This window comes from Uloborus diversus, chromosome 1 (assembly GCF_026930045.1).
Source record: "Uloborus diversus isolate 005 chromosome 1, Udiv.v.3.1, whole genome shotgun sequence".
NCBI classification, from domain to species: Eukaryota; Metazoa; Arthropoda; class Arachnida; order Araneae; family Uloboridae; genus Uloborus; species Uloborus diversus.
In genome coordinates, this window is record NC_072731.1 from 125,118,613 (window position 1) to 125,142,345 (window position 23,733).

At 35.8% G+C, this 23,733-nt stretch overlaps 1 protein-coding gene across 2 annotated transcripts in view; it reads left to right on the forward strand.

Moving 5' to 3' along the window:
- Positions 1-23,733, forward strand: part of LOC129231851 (uncharacterized) — a 67,095-nt gene that overhangs the window by 24,066 nt on the left and 19,296 nt on the right. The window contains exons 1-4 of one of the 2 annotated variants that reach the window (XM_054866236.1): positions 14,173-14,385; positions 19,969-20,195; positions 21,314-21,526; positions 22,517-22,771. In XM_054866236.1, coding sequence (XP_054722211.1) covers positions 14,383-14,385; positions 19,969-20,195; positions 21,314-21,526; positions 22,517-22,771 — 698 coding nt within the window. In that variant the 5' untranslated portion in view covers positions 14,173-14,382. Of the gene's footprint in view, positions 1-14,172; positions 14,386-19,968; positions 20,196-21,313; positions 21,527-22,516; positions 22,772-23,733 lie in introns of those variants that run through there. The other variant, XM_054866244.1, reaches the window with a different exon arrangement.

Sequence of the window (23,733 nt, forward strand, 5' to 3'; positions counted from 1 at the left end):
TTCACTTTGCTCCCTCCCCCCCCCCTAATCTGCTCCATGAGTGACCCTCAAGTATAAAGACTCCTTCCTCCCTCTGCTGCGACAATTTTTTGGTAGTTGAGTGAAATTTGACACTTCGCTTTAGAAATGAGATTGATTTGTTACATTCACGTATATGTAGCCTTCTTTGTCATAGATTCTGCAAATTGTTAAATTTGTTTAATTTTATGAGTGGCGCGGAGCGAATATTGCATACAGTCGAATCTGTATAGTTCGAATTTCACAGGAAAAAAAATTGAGAGAAAAAGGTTTGGAGATACGGGGGCTTTAAGAAACTTGATAGAAATTTGGAATATGATGGTGAAAATTTGAAATCGATACTAAAGACAATATGGGCTCTTGATTAAAATTCCTCTGTATTAGTTTTGTTAGGTATTTATTCCTTTATTACATTATTAAGTGCTTTGTTGCGAGTTTAAGGAATCATTTTGACAGTAAAAGAAACTTTAAGCATATCTTTTTCAAGAAAAAGTCTTTTACTGGTTTTTGGTCCCTGATTTTTTTTTTTTTTTTTAAATTCATTATTTAAATTCTTTAGGTTAGCAATTGCTGCAAATCTAACTTGGCCAATATTCTACGATTTTCCTTTTTTATATCACTTGAAAAATTCTTATACTTTCTTTTCACTCCTATCATTTCGTTTTTCTTAGGAATCACAATTTTAAGAAAGAGAGCAACCAAAGAACAGTACTAACCCAGATAACAGAGCGAAATGGCTTTTAACTTGAATGACGTTTAACCATGAACTTGAAAAGTTCATCTTACACCTTTACTCTTCTTCCAAGAAAGTGCGCGAAACGACTGTCCTTTTGTTAATCTTCCTACACTGTAAAAAAAATCCGGAAACGTTTCTGAGTATATCGTGCAGCTGTGGTTCATGAAAGTTTCAAAAACGTTTCTGAGTATTTCGGAATCCTCTTTCTGTAATGTCCAGAAACGTGTCTGAGTATTTCGGAATCCTCTTTCTGTAATTTTCAGAAACGTTTCTGAGTATTTCGGAATCCTCTTTCCGTAATTTCCAGAAATGTTTCTGAGTATTCTGTGCAGCTGTGGTTCATGAAAGTTTCGAAAACGTTTCCGAGTATTTCGGAATTCTCCAAACAATTTTCAAAAACGTTTCCGAGAATTTCGGAATCCTTTTTCCGTGATTTTTTCTAAAACATAATTCTTTATTATAGTATTGCATACCATATCAGTTTCAATTCTTTCATATCTAAGAGCAATAATACAAGCAATTTTAGAATTATTCGTGGATTTTTTTTTTTTTTGGAATTTCTAATGACAAATAGCATGGTTAACAGCATAACATATGCACAGTTATAAATTTTTGAAAAATTATGAAATAATCTAGTAGTTTCATTCCTAATCACAAAATCGTCGGGGAATTGGAGTGGGGGTACCTTCTGAAAAGTGGGGATTGTTTGTTAAACAATCTTAAACTTCAGTTTTTCTCTCAATATTTTCAACACTGTAAAAAAAATTCGGAAACGTTTCTGAGTATATCGTGCAGCTGCGGTTCATGAAATTTTCGAAAACGTTTCTGAGTATTTCGGAATTCTCTTTCTGAAATGTCCGGAAACGTGTCTGAGTATTTCGGAATCCTCTTTCCGTAATTTTCAGAAACGTTTCTGAGTTCGGAATCCTCTTTCCGTAATTTCCAGAAATGTTTCTGAGTATTCTGTGCAGCTGTGGTTCATGAAAGTTTCGAAAACGTTTCCGAGTATTTCGGAATTCTCCAAACAATTTTCAAAAACGTTTCCGAGAATTTCGGAATCCTTTTTCCGTGATTTTTTCTAAAATATAATTCTTTATTATAGTATTGCATACCATATCAGTTTCAATTCTTTCGTATCTAAGAGCAATAATACAAGCAATTTTAGAATCATTCGTGGATTTTTTTTTTTTTTTTTTGGAATTTCTAATGACAAATAGCATGGTTAACAGCATAACATATGCACAGTTATAAATTTTTGAAAAATTATGAAATAATCTACTAGTTTCATTCTTAATCACAAAATCGTCGGGGAATTGGAGTGGGGGTACCTTCTGAAAAGTGGGGATTGTTTGTTAAACAATCTTAAACTTCAGTTTTTCTCTCAATATTTTCAAGACAAAACTATCAACATATTGTATTTTTAATGCAGAATTTAAAAACATATCTTGTATCAAACTTGATAGTTTTTATCTTTGGATAAAATTTGACAGGACTTACCTACCCTTCGCGTTCCGGAATTCGTTCACCTCAAGTCAATTTCTCTGACGAACAAAGTGTACCGAAAAGTACCAACAGAGAAATTGATAAATTTTAATATGACACCAAGTCCCTCTGCTGGAACCATTCGGGTTGATTCTTCTGTTCTTGCCCTTTTCCAGCTCATCACAAATATAAATACTTACTCAAAATAGGTTACTGATTTTATTTTTATAGTGTGCGCAAAATGCATTATATATTTTATTTATTAAAACATTGAACTCTATTACATGATTTTTCCATTTCATATATACGAGAATACCCCCCCCCCCCACCATAAGGGTGATGGTGCACCCATAAAATGCTATGAAGCGCCCCCCCCCCCCCCCCCCCTTGAAAAAGCAACATCATATACATTATAAATCAAAGTATCATATACATTATAAATCAAAGTATCATATAAATTATAAGTCAAATACTTTAATATGGTGTAAAATACAAAATTATTTTATTAAGTCTTTTTTTTTTTTTTTTGCTTTTGGTAAAATTGAGGCTCGTAAAACGAAAAAAATGAAGACACTTTTAAATACATATATGTATTTATTTGTTAAATAAATTAATACACATTTAACTAATTTAAAGCGTTTCGCTAATGCAAATATTTAAAGAGATATCGTCATTTAGATAATACTGAAGCACTATGTTCCTAATTACAAGAGATAGTTTTTTTTTTTTTTTTACTTCATACAATCTAGCTACACTGTTTACAAGAGAATGAAAACATGCAACCTTAAAGACGAACTATCAAACCTGACAATTTGCATATTATAACATTTAATTCATAATGCTTGATACATAAATGTTCAGCCAAATATTAACTGAGATTTCCACATAAAAACAAAGTACACAATAACACTTATTTAAATTTTTTTATAATCTTCAATTCATAAATTTTATAGAATAAAACTAGACACACTTGCACTTTAAATATGTGTTCTATGTAATGTAAAATATTTTCAAATTGCAATAGTTCACAACGAAAAAATTATACTGAAGAAAATAGTTTTTTTTAACGAGATTTATATGAACTAAATCTCTTTAAAGTAATAGAGTTGCAAAGCGACTTACCTATTCGTCGGTGGTTGTCTTTTGCAGGCTTTGGTCACCAAAAAGGTGATTTTTATGACAGAATAAAATTCTGCCAACAAAAATTACCCATTTGGTAGAAAGAAGAAAAGTATCCAAGAAAAATTACCTACACAAGTTATGCGACACAATGAAGTTACATGGCGTCCTCTCGGCAATTATTTGGTTTTTAATTTCAGTTTGTATTCCTTCCGCGAGCATGCGTCGAGAATTTGCACTTCGTACTTAAAAATAAGTGACATAGCTTCAAATTCAATCTCATGACGATACATAAGCAAGAAAATATAAGACTTTAACATTATCTTCAGTGAATTCATGCGAGGAACAAAACTTCTACTAATCCCCTTGATGAGTGTTACTTCGCATACATGAGTCAGCAGTTGTTTTCATTGCGTGCTTTCGAAAGTTTCAGTTTAGATTTGCTGCTGAACTATAAAATTGCCGTGTCACCTGCGCATGCGTCGACTCTTACTTTCTTGCTAAACGGGAAACGTTTTTGATTATAGCAGAAAACTGCGGAGGGCGTACGAATCTGTGTATTACGGAAAACTTTTTTGTATATTCAGAGAGTTTTCCGAGATTTTTTACAGTGAAGACAAAACTATCAACATATTGTATTTTTAATGCAGAACTTAAAAACATATCTTGTATCAAACCTGATAGCTTTTATCTTCGGATAAAATTTGACAGGACTTACCTACCCTTCGCGTTCCGGAATTCGTTCACCTCAAGTCAATTTCTCTGACGAACAAAGTGTACCGAAAAGTACCAACAGAGAAATTGATGAATTTAAATATGACACCAAGTCCCCCTGCTGGAACCATTCGGGTTGATTCTTCTGTTCTTGCCCTTTTCCAGCTCATCACAAATATAAATACTTATTCAAAATAGGTTACTGATTTTATTTTTACAGTGTGCGCAAAATGCATTATATATTTTATTTATTAAAACATTGAACTCTATTACATGATTATTCCATTTCATATATACGAGAATAACCCCTCCCCCACCATAAAAGTGATGGTGCACCCATAAAATGCTATGAAGCGCCCCCCCCCCCTTGAAAAAGCAACATCATATACATTATAAATCAAAGTATCACATACATTATAAATCAAAGTATCACATACATTATAAATCAAAGTATCATATAAATTATAAGTCAAATACTTTAATATGGTGTAAAAATACAAAATTATTTTATTAAGTCTTTTTTTTTTTTTTTTTTTTTTGCTTTTGGTAAAATTGAGGCTCGTAAAACGAAAAAAATGAAGACACTTTTAAATACATATATGTATCTATTTGCTAAATAAATTAATACACATTTAACTAATTTAAAGCGTTTCGCTAATGCAAATATTTAAAGAGATATCGTCATTTAGATAATACTGAAGCACTATGTTCCTAATTACAAGAGATAGTTTTTTTTTTTTTTTTTTTACTTCATACAATCTAGCTACACTGTTTACAAGAGAATGAAAACATGCAACCTTAAAGACGAACTATCAAACCTGACAATTTGCATATTATAACATTTAATTCATAATGCTTGATACATAGCCAAATATTAACTGAGATTGACACATAAAAACAAAGTACACAATAACACATATTTAAATTTTTTTATAATCTTCAATTCATAAATTTTACAGAATAAAACTAGACACACTTGCACTTTAAATATGTGTTCTATGTAATGTAAAATATTTTCAAATTGCAATAGTTCACAACGAAAAAATAATACTGAAGAAAATAGTTTTTTTTTAACGAGATTTATATGAACTAAATCTCTTTAATGTAATAGAGTTGCAAAGCGACTTACCTATTCGTCGGTGGTGGTCTTTTGCAGGCTTTGGTCACCAAAAAGGTGATTTTTATGACAGAATAAAATTCTGCCAACAAAAATTACCCATTTGGTAGAAAGAAGAAAAGTATCCAAGAAAAAAGTAAATTACCTACACAAGTTATGCGACGCAATGAATTTACATGGCGTCCTCTCGGTAGTTATTTGGTTTTCAATTTCAGTTTGTATTCCTTCCGCGAGCATGCGTCGAGAATTTGCACTTCGTACTTAAAAATAAGTGACATAGCTTCAAATTCAATCTTATGACGATACATATGCAAGAAAATGTAAGACTTTAGAATTATCTTCAGTGAATTCATGCGAGGAACAAAACTTCTACTAATCCCCTTGATGAGTGTTACTTCGCATACATGAGTCAGCACTTGTTTTCATTGCGTGCTTTCGAAAGTTTCAGTTTAGATTTGCTGCTGGACTATAAAATTGTGAGCTGCGCATGCGTCGACTCTTACTTTCTTGCTATACGGGAAACGTTTTTGATTATAGCAGAAAACTGCGGAGGGCGTACGAATCTGTGTATTACGGAAAACTTTTTTATATACTCAGAGAGTTTTCCGAGATTTTTTACAGTGTAGAAAGCCTATTCATGGAACGCATTTCTCCCTTTTTCCCACTGCCTCCTCAGCTCTTGAAGACCATTCCTCTGTTTCTGAGTTGAAGAAAATGTTTTTTGCTGCATTAAAGATCACTGGGTTTCGAATCCGAAAATGATAGCATAACTGGAATTCAAGACGATAGAGGTTTTTGTTGGTCTGGTCTCGTGTGTGTCACAGGTCATAGTCAAAACTGCCTTTGCTAACCAGAGTATCTATTGCAATCACATTGATTTTTCAGCCAGTATTAACTGCGTATTCTTTTGGAAACGTACAGTCTGTTTAGAATAGTACATTCTAAGTGAAAGTTGCTGCATAATGAAACGAGCAAACCCGATAACAAGCTTTTTTAAACCCAAAGAAAAAATGAAAATGTCGAAAAGGATTGCTCTAAAAAGAGAAAGTTAACGTCGTCTGAAGAAAACGAAGTACAGCCTGCAAAACAGCATTAGTCCAATTGGACCCTTCTAAAGGTAATTTTATTTTAATTCAAAAGAAATCTGCATAGCATTACATTTTAAAAACGAAATGAATCTAGATTATTTCTGTTAGCTTGGTTCGCATTAAAAAGTAGAAAATAATAAAGACTTCTGTTTATAACACTCGAAAATTGCTGTTGCTCTCTCAAATAGATATTTATGTAAATCCTAAAGTAGCTAATAAAATTAAAAATAAAATTTTGAGAGGAGAACAGATGGTATGCGGCTTTGAGGGAATAACTTTCTACTGTCTATATTTCTTCCCCAATTTTTTTTATTCAAATTTTATTAGCTGCTTTAGACTTAGCACAAATGTAAATACTTAAAAAGCAACATATAAATATAACGATATGAAAAGCAATTTCATTTTTTGCGGGTTATAATTCAAGAAGTCTTTTTTTATTTCTGTCATACTTATAGTGCAAACCAAGTTAGTAAAAAGACCACCGATGAGATTGAAAGCCAAACATCCAGTTTACAGGCGGAAATGGAAGTATCTATTAGCTTCCAGGGATGCCAGCTTTTGTAGATGTGTGTTAGCCTCTAAATTAAGCAGTCACACTGAAATGAACTGAACACGCTCATCAGATATTTGATTTCCCCCTGATTTGGATAGACTGGTTTTGACAAGACCCCGTTGCTAGAAAATTTCACTTTAAATTAAATGGAGGGAAAAGAAAAGAAAAGTTAAACTTTCCATAACATTAAAAGAAAAAAAAATTCTTTGCTTTTGTTCTGTTTGACACAAGTATCGGACTTGGGCACCCCTTTCCAAAGTATGTAAGATTCACCTCCCTCTTACTTTTTTTGATACAAAAAAAAGTTTACACACACACACACACACACACACACATATATATATATATATATATATATATATATATATATATATATATATATATAAAGATGTAACCCCCCCTCCCCCCCCCCCGAATGTCGGGTCTACCTACGCCTCTGTGCCTACTGTATACATTTCTGGTTCTACAAATTGTACGTCAAGAAGGAAATATTTCGATGCACGTGGTTTTGTTTTGGGCAGAATTTTGTACACATGCAAGCAGTTCTGAGCAAAAAATGCAATTTTCAAAATTTTATATTTCCTCACTTTTAGGGGCTCGTGCGATTGAGAACAAATGATGCTCAGGTCTGGTATAATTCATTTAAAAGACCTCTTCAATTGCCATTTCACAGAATATTGCAATCTTGAGTAAAGTTGAAGATCATTGTATTTTCTTCTTCGTTTAAAATACATGTTTTTCAATTTTATTAAAAAAATATATATATTAAAGAACGAAAGTATGAATAAGCGTATATTATGTAATGAAATTACATTATATATGATGAACTTACTTTAGTTGAAGCAACTTAGTAACGATTAAATTTGAAGTTAATCGTTACTAATCTTAATTGCACAGGTGGGATGTGAATTGGGGTCCTAAAACCGGTGCGGCGCGGTCCTAGTGAATCAGTGTCTGTACACTCTAGCGCGCCGGCATTCCCCCCCCCCCCAGGAGTTTTAGGGAAATTGCCCAGATTCAAGTAGGATAATTGTTACGACTTTCTGTGACTAAGAAATATAAAAACTCTTTTTGAAAAATATTCATTTTCAAACGCTAAATCTGACTATGAACACATAAAATCATGTTCAATGTTTCTAGAAAATTTTCAAATCGTGAAACAGGGTTTTGAGCCAATTATACTTTGAAATCGCAAGGAAATTTTTTTCCACGTGAAAGTATCGTTGTGTTTTTAACGGTGAAAGGTTTTAACTAGTAAATTGCATCTGTTACGAGCAGGATCGCCGACAGCCAAGGTGGGTCCTTGTCAGTTTCGTCATCGGACCCCCTTCTCCATAAAATTTATATTGCTCCGATTACGAGCCGGGTTGCTAATTTATGACTGTTCTGACATGGCCTCTCGTCGGCCCTGGTGAAGGGAACATTAATTAGTCTTGAAATGTATATTTACTATCTAGCAATCTAAGGCTTAAGGCTAAAAGGTAATTGGAGAAAAGAATTACAGTTTAAAGGTAAAAGACAATCGCAGGGGATGATGCAGACTGCCATTTTAGGGGAGGATCATGCTGGAGAATGATCCCCCCCCCCCCCGACACACTCATGAACGAACCTACGGTTTTGAATACGAAAAATTTCGGAAGCTGCTTGGGTGTCAATAAAAAGCACCGAATTGGCCAGGAATAAGGCACCGAAAAGAGTCGTTACTAATTAATTTCATAAGTAATGAAAAGTAGTATATGTTTCAAATATTTTCTTTCAAAAATAAATAAAAAATTTTCTTTTTTCATCCAGTGCTTGAACACAATCAGGACGGATACTATTGTTGACGGCTTCGGGGGGTGGGGGGGGGGAGTTCATGACCCCCATGATCCTCCCCCGGACAAGAGGTACATTGCATTTTACAGTTATGAATACCTTTAGTAGGAATGCTGATTTTTTGCACATAAATATTTTGAAATTAAGGGTTGCTCCATTTTTGCTCTCAATTAAACTATGCAACGCAAAAGTTTGCTCCCAAAAAGACAACAATCGTTGACACGTTATCACTGTTAGGAGTTTTAGCAACTCCGAGCTTATCATTGTTCCTGTGACAGGAAGACAAGATGACTCCCTCAGCAAACATGAATCTAAGATAACTTCCGATAAATCCAAGATTCTCTGAATTTATTTACTTGAGATACGAATAACGGCTAGCATCAAGAACAAGGGGGGCATTTCTGGTTTCCAATGTTTCTTCATCGTTTTTTTTTTCTTTTTCCTGTCTAATTTTCGAAAGTAAAGAGGATAAGTTTTCGTGTAATGCAGGAGAATAAATCATACGAAGAAAACAAGTTTAACAATTCTATAAAACTAGGAAAAGAAAAAGTTTTTGTTCAAACTTATAACGAAAAGGTTTCTTTTCCAATTCGGTGTATGAAATGTGTCCTATATTGACAATTCTTTCCAACTCTTCATCCTTTGTCGTGAAGCCATATGATTACCATTCTTTGCCCATTCACTTAGTTGAAAGGCAGCAATTTTAGTTGATAGACCACATGAGAATGACTTATATTAAACTGCAATGGTGTTCATACCATGGTATAAAGATGATAGGCATTTACATTATTAATTACTCACCACCCCACACTTACGTAATCATAATTTTCCCATGGAGAAAATGGCCACAATGGTCAATATATGGTTAATATATATTTCTGTACTTGAATTAACAATATAGCTTAAAACCAAGGATCTTGGGGAATTCTGCACTTGTAAGGTTATCTCTCTGCCAGGCCGGTCATTTCGATTTTTCCAGAAGGGTGGTGGGGGTAAAGAGTGTATACCCAATAGCGTCAAAACAAATCTTATTTAGAACAACAAAAACCATGCCCACTTACAAGAAAAAACATTAATGTTTCAAAGAAAAGGGAACGCGCAATTGAACACCCTTACCCCCTTAATGATGGGCCAGCTCTCTGCACTCCACTCTAGATGCGAAAGCACGTTTTAGTTACTTATTTTGCAGCTTCATACGTAACCAACGCTTCTTATTCTAAAGGTTTTTAATTAGACAGATGCGTCAATTTAACCGTAAAACAGCAAGCTAAAAATGAACCTTTGTGCAACAAAGTAACCATAAATTAACAACGTAATCAAAGCACAAATATTGCAAGATACAGACACGTGTTTCTGGGTTTCAAGGAATCCCCTTTCCCATGCAAAAAATTGTGAGCTTTTAGATGTAAAGTAATCCTAGAAAAGCATTGAAACCACGAATCACGTGTCTGCAATTTCTTTAAATAATTGTGCTTTAATTACGTTGTTGATTTATGGTTACTTTGTTGCACAAAGGTTCATTTTCATTTTTTCATTTCTCCATGATTCAATTATTTTTTAAATGACTGAGAATAACTCATTCGCTGACTTGAAATGAATGTTAACAATGTCCTCCGAATCCTATTTTCATATTGTCTCAACAACTACAGCAATTGTTCTGAATTTTCTAAAAGTTAGATCTTAGATGGTAGGATCTTCTGTTAATAGCGAGCTTAAATGTTTTCATCAAAAAAATTATAATAAAATAGAATAATTTAAAACTTCAGCAATAATACATTGTCTTTTTAAGTACTTTTTAGACTGGAATGAAAGTCCAACTTTTTCGATGCCAATCTCGTATTTCCAACTTGGACTTCGGTGAACTATCTTGTGCGTTATTTTGTGAAAACTTGATTACGATTCTAAGAATTTCACTCGAAAGAATCACTTGATCATTCGATCATGCAAACCTCTCTGTTGTCTCTTTCACTCGTATACGAATATTGTGGTTCTCTTTAGGCAGACTAACAAACTAGTTCTTTCCCGTTTTGTATTATGAATCATCTACTTCAGTTCAGATGTACTTGACGCAGCGCACCATTAATTCACTGAAACGTGACAACGACTTGGACAATATGAACATAAACATATCTAAATATCTGCACCCGGCATGCCATGTTCCACGAAAATTATGCATTCAACCACAACATTAAAATCGATCATTAAAACCGCCGGCTCCAGATCGTTGCTCTGTGTTAATTCAATCAAACACGTGGCGGCTACGTCAAGAAAGAACTTTTAACTTGAGTTCAGATGCAGGGCTCACGTACGCTGCCATTTCGGAGTCTGGATCCTGTAATGCTGAAGAAATATGAACACGATTGGGAGAATGCATATTGTCTCTGTACAACCGCAATCTGAATTGACCTTCTGTGTTTTTTTTTTTTTTTTGATCACAGCCGACCTTACATGTATACAGAGTCAGCATAAAAAAATATCCCGGTTTAAAAAATTTATATCTCATAAACTATTACACTCAGCATTAGCACTATAAATGATACATAAAAATTAAGATAAACTGTGAAAGCTTGTTTAAAAAAGTAACGCAACTACTTAAACGTGCACGTTCCGCATTCTGCACTAGCGCCGTCAGAAATTCCTTCTGGGGGGAGTTTTTTTAGTCACAATAGTCCTTACACGCGTATTAACTACTGCATTGGGATTAGCAACAATGTTAAAACCAAAATCTCTCTGGGGGGGGGGGGGTCCCCCCTTCGCCACGTCACTGAAGCTCCGCAACGCTGGATTGGCCTGCAGGTGATGATGATTTATCCTTTATGAGCCAGCCAGATCCCCAAACCTAACCAAATGTGATTTTTCTTATGAGGTTTCGTCAAAAACAGTGTTTATACACCACCATTGTTGACAACATTGCAAGAACTGAAAGATTGCATATGTGTAGCATTACAAAAGATTGACAGTGAAACACTCCAAAATGTATGTTATAGATGTGTGTCGCGTTACGAAAGGCGCACATATCGAACCTTTGTGAGTGAAAAAAAACTTTGATAGTTTATCTTTATTTTTATGTATCATTTATAGTGGTAAATGATACATAAGTTTATCAAATATAAAATTTTAAAACCGGGATATTCATTTATGCTAACCCTATACAAACTACCGTATTAGGATTGGTAAAAAAAGTTAAAACCAGGTGCTCGGGGGAAGGGCGGGCGGGCGGCTCTCGTTGAGTCACTGGTTGTACAGAACTTTTATTGGATTTGATGTCCTTTTATTTGATGATAACAGAACTATGAAACATGAAAACGAAATGTAGAAATTTGTTTTGTTATTTTTTTTTCAATGGAAATTAAGTTTTTTTTTTTAAATAAATTGAGTTTAAAAATACATGTTAGAGCAATATGAATTCCATGTAAATTGGTATTACGTATTATAAGAATTTGTTCCCAAATATAATTTTAAACTGCAAGTGTTGCTCATTCCACTGTTCACACTCTAAGAAATTTTTTGCAGTTTGTCCTAGTTGTAAAGAAGTGTTTTCCTGACTTTGATGTTCTGTTGAATATTCAAGCATCATGAATGTTGATAACTGAAAACCCTTGTCGCCTAGTAGAATCTTTTTCCAAAATCTCAATTTGGGGGATAAGTGCTCTTAAAAGATGAAGGGCACCTGTTTTAGCAGTTACAGATTTCATTGTTTTCAACAGATGTGACGGTGAATCTTGATGTAATTTCAGAATCTCACTTATAAGAGATTGGATTTCACATGGTAATAATACAACCGCAGTCAGAATTGACCTTCTGTGGGTTTTTTTTCTTTTTTTGTCTTTTTTTGTGAGTTTTTTTGTCACAATGGTCCTTACACGCGTATTAACTACTGCATTGGGATTAGCAACAATGTTAAAACCAAGATATCTCTGGGGGGGGGTCCCCCCCCCCTTCGCCACGTCACTGAAGTTCCGCAACGTTGGATTGGCCTGCAGGTGATGACGATTTATCCTTTATGAGTCAGCCTGATCCCAAAACCTAACCAAATGTGCTTTTTTTATGAGGTTTCGTCAAAAACTGTTTATACACCACCATTGTTGACAACATTGCAAGAACTGAAAGATTGCATACGTGTAGCATTAAAAAATATTGACAGTGAAACACTCCAAAATGTATGTTATAGATGTGTGTCGCGTTACGAAAGGCGCACATATCGAACCTTTGTGAGTGAAAAAAAACTTTGATAGTTTATCTTTATTTTTATGTATCATTTATAGTGGTAAATGTAATAGTTTATCAAATATAAACTATTACTGTTCACACTCTAAGAAATTTTTTGCAGTTTGTCCCAGTTGCAAAGAAGTGTTTTCCTGGCTCAATTTCTTGACGGAAAAATGTAAAATTTCCCTTCAACGTGTGGAAAAGAGCTATTTTATGACACAAAATTAAAAGTTAGACCTTATTAGATTTTTATTTTTTATTTTTTTGAGCAATCACGATTGCTTATTGCTTTTATTTGACTGTTTTTGGCGTCCTATCATTTTATTTGCCCACCGCCACCCTCTGCACCATCACCGTCGACCGGCTCCTCACGATGCTGCTCCTATAGCGAAAGCCGTCTCCAGGTTGCATCCATGTCCTACACACACGCGCATACATACACAACTACACACACACACACGCACACATGTACCTACACACATACACACGCGCATACATACAGACACACACACATTCATACACAGAACTACCCACACACTTATGCCAGCACACAGACGCAAACACACATGCCTATACACATACACATACCCCCTACATACAAACACACATACCCCCACACACAAACACACACGCCTACATACAAACACTCGTGATTGCGAGAAATATATAACTTGAATTCAAAATGTCAAAATTCAAATTAATTTTTCTTTCTTTTTTTTTTTAATTTTAAAAAGAAAATAAACCCTATGAGAATGAGCCCCTGAGCATCAAAGAACCTCGTGCTAAATTTGGTGAATATTCGACGTAAACTGCGGATTTGTATGAGAAACATAACATACACATGCCCCATTTTTAATAATTATCGCAATCTTACTTTTTTTGCTTTTCAATTATTAGAAAAATAAATAACGTTCTGGTATTCGTCACGTTAACTTCAATGCTTCTTTCGCCAGTGCAATTTAAAATCGAGTTAAAGTAACTGAAGCATTAAAATATTTCCGAATTTGCATGATGATGAGGTGAAAGTGATTTCATGCCTTGTGCCTCCTCACCCTTGATCACCAAAATGGCTGGCGTCGTAGACTTATGTTTTTCCAGGTTATCTGATTACGTCGTTAGAAGCTCGTAGTGCCATCTTTTGGCTTTCCGGGCGGACGTGCGAGCGAAAGTAACTTGATTCTGTTCGTATTGCCGTCTTTCTTAGCTCACTTCTCCTTGAATCCTGCCGATTCCCCCCCCCCCCCCGCACAAAGTTGTTTTCTTTTTTTTTCTTCCCTTGTTTTACTCGGGTTGTTCTCGTGGTTCCATTCCCAAGAAACTACGGCCGATCATATGTCATTTTGGAGCTACTAGTTTTCTACCGAATTTATGTGCAAAGAAAACGGAATGAGTTTGACTTTTTAATGTGTCCTAGGAAGGATGAAAGATCTCAATAATTGTTTAAAAGATGTTTAAGAAAAATTGTTGAAACTGGAACATTAACTGGATGTTCAGTGGTAAATGAGAGGACAATACTGTGGGTTAAAGGGTGATGGTAAGTTTGTATTTGTTTGTTATTTGGTAAAATATAAACAATTGCCTTCTGTTGTGAAAAGAGTCCAAAAGAAGGACTCCTGAAAATGAACGGTGCACTTCGATCTCTTAAAAAAATTAACGGCCGTTCTTTTGAACGATGATATTTTTATTTCATAGTTCTCTCTCTCTCTCTCTCTCTCTCTCTTTTTCTCTCTTTTAATTTCTTAATTAAAAATTTGAACATATAAATGTCTTTTGGTATTGCTTTCATTTTACACATTCAAAATAGTTCTTTTGTTTTATTTTCGCTTACAAAATGTTTTTTGGATGGTATTTTGTGATTTTTTCTTTCTTTCTTTATTTTTTCTTTTTTTCATTTTAGGATCAAATTTTCAAATATTTAACGTCATGCCATGTTATTTTTTTCATTGAGTTAAATTTAATCATTTCATTTTTCAACATGTTGGAATCAAGCCTTCGACTTTTGGAATGGAAACAACTGGGTTACTGAGAAAGAGCTAACAAAATAATATAATTGCTTTATAGTACACCTAAACCTAAATAAAATATTTTTAATATACATTTTTATTAGCATACTTTCTCAGGCAATTTCAGTTGCTTTTCTTTAAAAGAATATTCCTGGGCCAATATGAAACATCTTCAAAATGAGTAACTCTCACAAAGATATCCTCTTACAACTTTTTAAAATTCACAAATCGTTCAAATGAACAAGCTCAATGCACGGGTTTAAAAAAAAAAACAAAAAAGAAAAAAGAACGAACCTCTAATGGAGGTGAAAAAACGACATTAAAAAAATGACCCCATCTTTACCATACACCATTTAAAGTATTTGTGGAGTGAATCTTTGCCCACTTGGGAGAAACAAGCCCCTAACAAGGGTGCCCATATGGGGGCAAGTACGGGCTAAAGCCCCCCTTTGAAATTAGAACTTCCTTGCTTTTAGTCCTTTTTTCTTTGCAAAAATGTAAAAACATTTCTTCTCCAACAGTTAATGAATAAGTTATGAAAAATGTCAAATTTTAATAACTCTAATCTGGACTGAAATCGGTTTCTATGGGGAAAACATCCTGCTAAAACCATGGGGAAATATCTGAGCCCCCCTCCTTTAAAATTTTGCATATGGGCGCCTTTGACCCCTAAAAAGGGGTTCTCAAACTGGGTGCCATAGGCAAAGGCGAGGGGTGTTGCGAAGGGACCATGTTATTATATGTTAGGTGGGTTTGTCAAATAAGGTCATACAAAGCCATTCCCCCCATTTTTTGATGTGTAGCATAATAAAAATTCGCTAGATCGTGACTTCATCGTCACTAGAAATCCTAACTAATGACTAGTAGTTTTTAATAACAAGGCAAAAGTTATTGCTGAATGTGAATAGTGATGAAAAAACTATGTGATCTCGTTTTGCTGTAATTTTTTATCTATATGTTTCATTGTAGATTATTATTATAAAAAAGTTGTTTGTTGTTCTTGTAGCCTAATTTATGTAGTTCTCGAAATCACAAAAATGAATGTCGCTCTGCCTCGCCATTTTTTTCTGTGACTTGATAACCTGAGAAAGTAGATTGTTGGCTGTAAAGGCAGTGGTTAGTCTTCTTAGCACTCGGTGTCCTTATTATATGACACAGGAGTATCGGGTGGAGAATACGATCATGTGCTGCACATTATGCATGAATTGTACACCTGAGTAACAAACAAAAAAGCGAGAAAAAAAAATTTAACCCCCCCCCCCCCCCAGAAAATAGCAAATTACCAGTTGCCCTGAACAGGAGAATTGATCTTTCTCCTTTCCATGGAAGTAAACATGATTTTTTTTTATGTTTTTGAGGTTATGAAATGTGGCTTAATGTATGTACATACTAATATTAAAGATTACTTCAATTCGTTTTAGTTTGATAGTACTTTCAGTCTTCAGGAACGTTGCACTTAGTATCTGATAGCAAACGACCACAAGACTTCGGATTTAACGAGCACATACTCCCATTTTTATTCAGTGGGTATTTGACACTGATACGGCACTCGTAGTGTGCAAAATATTGTTATTGGTTGAACTACACTGCTTCTACACGGACTCAGATAACGAATTTTCAGATTTTAAGTATTCTTGAACATTGTAGACGGTTGAGAAACGTGTTAAAGGTGAAGCTACACAGGGGCGCCTCGACAGGGGAGCCAAAAATATGCACAGGGGGGGGGGGGAGGGAGAAGGGACACCTGTTGGCCCGGGCCTGAGGAGGGAGCATGATTTTTGAAACGAGCGGTGAAATACATGTAGGGACGTAGAGGTGAACAATATGGAAGGGACCCGTAAAAGTCATTTGTGACGGACCCAAAAATTTCTGCGCAAGTCCCTGTGGGGGGCCACGGGTGGTCATTGTAAACTGCCAAAAATCTTCCTTGTTCGGCGAATTTTGTCTGGCTATTCGGCGAATTTGAAGACATAATTGTAGAATTGCTATTTTAAATTGTGCGAATGTTCCTATTTATTAAATGTACTGATGTGCGCATACACGCATTCTATCATTCGGAAAAATCTGAAGTTCTATACAGCGAAATAATTATTTCTGCCCTCCCAAAATACGTAAGTTCAAGGCGCTGTCGAAGCCAGAACACTATTATTGACTGAAAATTAGATCATTTTCTCACTTCAGAGCGCACATTTCAACAAGTATTACCATTTTACCAACATTTTCTTTACTTATACAATCTATTTGTTAGTCAAAACCACCCCCAATTTCCAATTGCTTGCATTATCTCCTATTAGTCAGGATTATCCAGACTCCACTGTCTCTCATTGCTATCAAACAAGCGCTATTCAACTCGGAACACAATGCAATTTAAACGTCATCCTGGCGCCTTGAGGATGCTCGATTCGGCGGAACACAGTGACTTGTGCATTGTGCAGTTGAAGAAAGCGTGACCTCGATATTTGCTCAATTGAAGAAGCAGAGAAAGGGAAAAACGTTTATTACAACATTCTTTTCGAAAGGTATTTCAAGATTGAAATATTATTTCATTCAAGAACTCGATGCTTCTCTTTACAAAACCCCAATTGGAAATGGGAAAGGCTGTCACGCAAACTTTTACTGTTTCCCTCTAAAAAATCACGAGTAGGAAGGAAGAGAAATCAATTTAACTGTAAAAAGTAGGAATGCGCTCCGTAATTGAAATTTGGTGAATAGTTGAGAATATTTCATTAAAAAAAAGCAATAAAAATATTCAATTATCACTACCGAAGCATGAAAATATAACTATTTTTGGTTTATGTAAACCTTATAGAACAAGAAAACATTTCGATTTGGTGGGTAAATGCTTTGTAAAAAAATGTCTTAAAGTTATTATGATAAAGAAAGATGAAGAAAAAGTGATTAAAAAAAATATTTTTTTATGTAAAAAAAAAAAACACTTATGTTTAGAATTTAATAAAACTTCAGATCTTCTAGAAATGGTTTTGCATTCCGATGTATTTTTTTCATAATCTCATTCTATAAATACTGTAGTAATACAGCATTTCCCCCACCTTAGTAAGTGGTAATGTACGGGAGTTAATCAAATATAAAAAGGAATTTCTTTTAAAAAATTGTTTGTATCAACCAAAAATATTTTACACCATTTGCACCAGCCATCCTTTTTCTACATAGTGTCCTTCCTCTGAGACACATTTTTCTGTAAAATTGCCAAATTTTTTATACCGTCGTGATAGAAAGAAGAGGGACATGTGAAGAGCGAATTACGCACGAACGCCTCAACACAAATGCATCATCATCAATTTTTTGTCCTCCTAGGTCTTTTTTGAGTATTCCAAACAAATGGCAATCACAAGGCGATAAATCTGGACTGTACCGAGGTGTTTCAGAGCCGTACGATAAAAAATTTTCTCGCTTTAAAGCGGCAGTATGTGGTTTCGTATTTTCATAAAGAAAAGTGACGTTACTTATCGCTTGGCGTCCTCGTCTGCTGCGATATGCAGCTTCTGCTTCATCAGAAGGCGACATTAATTGCCTGCATTAGTTGTCCTTCGTCAATAATGTCATGAATGGCAACAATGTTGTCTACAGTGATTCTTGTCCGCTGTCTCCTTTCAGCAGGTTTGTTTTTTTTTTACAGCTCCTCCTCTTTCTGCCATGTATTTTTAATCCTACTCAAGTGTGCGAAGTGTTTCTTCTACAAACTGTGCATGAAGCTGTCTCCAAATTTCAGAGAGTTTGGTGCCTTCTTTTGCGAGAAATTAAATAATTTAGCGTTTCGCAACAGAGGTATGCACTTCTTGCTCATTCATGGCGTACTGAAGCAGCCCAGATCTCCAAAGTATGTGCAAACGCAAAAACCCTTCTTCAGGGATCTCCACTAGCATATTGGCAAAGTACCACTCCAAATTTATAACTAACAACAGCGTTTAGAGTCGAATTCCGGTATATATTTGATCTACCCTCGAAATTAGAAACGTTCCCAACTTAATGTGTGTTGAATTTTGTTACACGATACTTTGTTGCATCGTTTTTATATTACATGAATATTTATTGTCGAATGCATCATAACTGCTAAACTTTCGTATATTTTCGCGAAATAGTGGAATTAAGGTGATGCCGTGTAATTTCTCACTTTGTACCATGCTCTTGACTTATCTCACTTATCTCGAAGATATGTAATTTCGTGATAACGTAGCTAATTGTCTGTACAATCCAACCATGTGTTTTTTAAAATCATTTTTGAAGGTTACTACTTTTCTAGCCCGCTTAGAAAAATACTAAGACTTGAAAGTCGGAATTACTTCTATGAATTAAATTAAAGAGGGAAATATTACACACACACACACACACACACACACACACACACACACAAAGAAAAACCCATTTTGGTCACAAAATATTTGAAGCATTTACGACAAAAAACTAAGGAAATAAGTCAAAGCTCTAGGGATCGTGCTGAAAATGAGATGGGAAGATATCGCCCTACCAGAAAACTACTAATATGGCTGATATGCATATGGTAATTACCATTGAGAAGAAATAAAATGGTGGGAGTGAAGACTTTCATTCATGAAACCGAGACTCCAAGTCATGTGATAGATTTTAAAGCAATGCATTAGAAGAAATCAGGTTTCTTTTGCTTGTTTCACGCAAAACATGCTAATCATTTGTCGTTGTTGAGTCACGTGACTTGGGGTCTTCGGGTCAGCTGTTGCTAAGCCAATGATTGGCCTTGCTCCCTCCATTTTAACTCCTGCTTTAAGGTAATTAGTGATTGAAGCAAAAAACAAAAAACTATGTTTGTCCTTTTTATTGCTATGAAAAAAGAAATGGAAATGTTATACTATGCTAAGTAAAAACATACTAACTAAAGAAAGAAGAAAAAATGAGGTTTATTTATCCGGTGAATATGGGTCACGTTTATGTTTTCTTATACATTACCACCCGGACGGCGGAACCTAAGGCTTATAACTAAGTGGTGGGGTGTGTGCGGAGAAAAGTACCGTTTGGTAAGACTTCTAACTGGCAATCGAAATTTTGACAGTGTTTCAAATTTAGCGAGAAAATAAATTTGTCGTGAAGAATATATTAGCAACATGTTTTTTTTCCCCTAGGGTGTGTCCAGCGCCGTCTTCTCGGATGAGCCCCGCCACAGCATGGTGGAAGAAAGTGGGTGCCGGTGTGCATGCCAAGGGGGCGGCGAGGAATTCGACCTGCCCCCAGACGATCCTTCTAATACTTCTTCATCGGGATGTTGCAATCCAAAAGTCTTCACTACCGTCCTCCTCGGCATCCTGTCTTGCGTCCTCATGACAGGAGGAGTGTTCCTTGCTTTCCACAGGTAAGAATGAAATGTGTTCAGGTTGTACCACAACAACACTAAGAAAATGAAGTTTTCATAAATAAGTACATTCATGTTTTCAAATTTTCTTGAAATCTTTTGTTTTAAACATGAGCACCCAGGTTTTGAAATAGTGTGCTGAATTATTTCATACCCAAAAATGAGTACATAACTCGGTTAATACTCAATTTTGAATTTATTACCTATTCAAAAATGAGCACATGTTGATTTGAGTTTTTGATAAGCATTTAAATGTTTCAAATATGAATACCACATAGTCAGAGTCATTTTGACTCTACAATATGTTCAAAGAGTATATGTTTTGGTCATTTTTAAAATTGTTGTTAGAGTGAACCCTATTGCTCATTATAGGGCATTATATTAGGGTTCTGCATGAATTTGCGATTCGTGATTTTTTTCCCCTTTACCTTAATCAAAAAAAAAAAAAAAAAAAAACCGTGAGTGTAACGCACACATGCCCAGCACATACAGGGTGTTCTGGTCTAACATGCAAGATCTCTATTTTAGGGTGGTTCAAAAAAACTTTTTTTCAGCTAGAGTCCAGGACACCCCCTAATTTTTTTAGACTTACTAATAGCATTATGCTGTAAAAGTTTTAACTTCTTTAAAATCCGGGGGGGGGGGAGAGTATCCCCCCTGATAGCCCGAATGACGGGCTTGGTTTTCAGCTTTCGTAATGCCAAAAAGATTTAGACGATTTTCAACTTTGCGTCTGGCACTATTTAGGCCAGAATTAACCTTCTGGGGGAGGTGTTGAGTGATAACTGTCCGAATATAAGTTTCAACTGTGGTATCAGAATTCGGAATGTGTTAAACCAAAGGTTTTGGAAAGTTGACCCTGTGAGAGTTTTCTTTCATTGACGCCATTTTCAGTCTTCGATGTCAGCGCCACCTACATGCCTTCAGATAATATTGTACGAATGAGGAAATTAAACTGGACGAGATAAGAATCAAAATAAAAAATGAGTTAATTTTGTATAAATTAACAAGTTTTTTTTTTAAATAAATTTTCTTTATCTGTATAAGACTTGTTTAAACACCCTGTATTTCTTTGTGTTTAACTCTGCATGGCTCATACGCTCTGTCTGTCCTAACAGGTGGGATCCGATGTGGCTACTGGTGTCCGGTGTAGGAGTCATTCTCATCTTCATTGGAACCATCCAGCACTGTTGCAGTGACAACAGCACTCCGGCGCGGCGATCTTCGGGTAAGGGCGGATGCTGTAGTCGGCCCCCTGCCCCAGACCACCCTCACATCGTTACGCACAACGGAAGCCTCACAGAGCAGCTGCTCCCGCTCACTAACGCCAGGTAAGTGAGCCATACATTTGCAAATATACTGCTGTGTCCGGTGTCGGTGAAAGTCTCTTATGGGGGCGGGTGGTTCCAAATTCCAGCTATTGCTTTGCTCCTATAAAAGAAAGATACACGGCGGGAAAACGTACTTTGATTCTTCTGATCTCCATCGTGAGGCCTTCAGGAAATCATTCAATTGTAAAGTAAAAATTAATGCCAAAAAGCACAAATTGCAGATTACTGCAGCAATCTGCAATTTGTGCTTTTTGACGTTGTTATTTCTTTCTTTACTTTTCAGCACAAAGTATTTATTTATCTCATTCGATAGTGTTATAATGAAAAAATAAATAAATTAGTAGCATTTGTTGTGTTGTTGTCTTGTCCATGATGTGCTAAGAAAAGCACTAAATTACTCCGAAACTGACGAAGACAGCCTTGGCGACCTCCACAGCCTTCTCTGAAAAAATCAAGTCATCCAGGCCGATTTTGAGAAGACTGGCCTGAATTGCTGGGCAGCCGAAGATATACTGAGGAGACAGTTGAAAGTCAGGGGAAAGACACATTGGAAATAAGTCAGTTTAATTGATGTCAGGAAGATAGCTTACTTCATGCAGTGAAGCTAAAAGTACATACTACAGTGAAATCCTAGAATGAACCACAAATTTTCTTCGTAGTAACGAGAATTCAAGTAACGAATCGGAACTGAAAATTTCTTTCCTTGAAACGGATATTTCGTTGCACTGCTATTCGTTGTCAGGGGCGTGCACAGATATTTTGGGGCCCGTCACAAATCACTTTTTCGGACCCCCCTCCGTATTGTTTACCCCTGTATTTAACCCCTAGTTTCAAAAACTTTGATCCCTCTTCAGGCTCGAGCCCGGGCCAACAGGTGTCCCTTCTCACCCCCACCCCGTGCTGTGCGCGCCCTTGTTCTTTGTTACGGTATTTCACTGTACGTTTCAAACTCCAATATTATATTTACTCAATGTTTTGTTCTAATTGCAGGTCAGTAAGTCAATTATCCCTGAACATGCTTCCTGGATATTTCCCACCTGTTGTCACTGCTTATGGCATAGAGCAGCACTCCGCCGTAGTACAAAACATCAACCGATTAGTCCAGCAGCAGCAGCAGCAGGCACCTAGCCCACAGAGTCCGGGAGCTCCTGCCGGAAAGAGCTTCATCCTGTTGTCCCTGCCGGGCGAAAATCCTCCGGCTAATCTCCAGAACCTCGTAGCGACTGTTTACCAGTTGGATGGAAGGTGAGTAGTTTGGGACTCATATATTTCAATGAACAAAAGGAAAGACATCTAGTGGTGATAAATGAATGCAACATTTGAGTCTTTCGCTTTATTTATGTGTTACTTACAAATAGTTCCTATTTGTAGAGCGCTCCTCCTTAGGGAGGCATAGAGTTATTTTAAGGCGGGCCAAAAGCTGTCGCCAAAATTGTTTGAAAAAATGCCTAATCGATGTCGGAAAGTAAGAAATGGCGTACCCCCTCAAATTCTATTGATTATCCTCAACAAGAGTCCCCTAAAAAGGAAAAAAAGACCCTCTTAAAAAAACTCCCCTAAAAGTTTCAGCGGCGCAGTGTGTACCCCAACTCTTCCGGGTTTCTAGCGTGTTTTAGACAAGTTTTATGCTGGCAATGTTATTGAGTCGATCTTGTTAGAAAAAGTTGACTCTTTGCCTACCAATTTGACACATCTCCCCATTTTGAAAACTTTCAGTACGCGACAGATCAGGGAGATCTCCCCAACCGATCGGCTCCAATCGAAGTGCTAATAGCCGCATGGAGCTGCTGATGTTTGATTCTTTCTCAGGTAAAATTTAAATCATGTATTGTTTTAATTACAGATAATTTTTATTTCGGTTCGAGTCGACTTCATTGAAAATTCCAAAAGGTTTGTAAATGTTATTAGTTTAAAAGCTGTGTCTGAAATATGGAGCCTAAAGTGACAACTTCTATGTGACAACTATTTTTATTTTTAACCGGGCTGGCATACGGGACAATATTAGGCTCGTTTAGTACTGGGAAAACTTTTCAGTATTTTACAAAACGTTGTGGTATTTTTGATAGAGAAGGACATTTTGCTAACACTTATTTCCCTCCCCCTCCTTTATTTGGGGTTAATTTAGCTTCGGATATTACTTATTCTCTAGGCACTGCACCTGTTTAATTTGTAGAGAACGAGGTATTAATTTGAAGAGAGAAACTTTT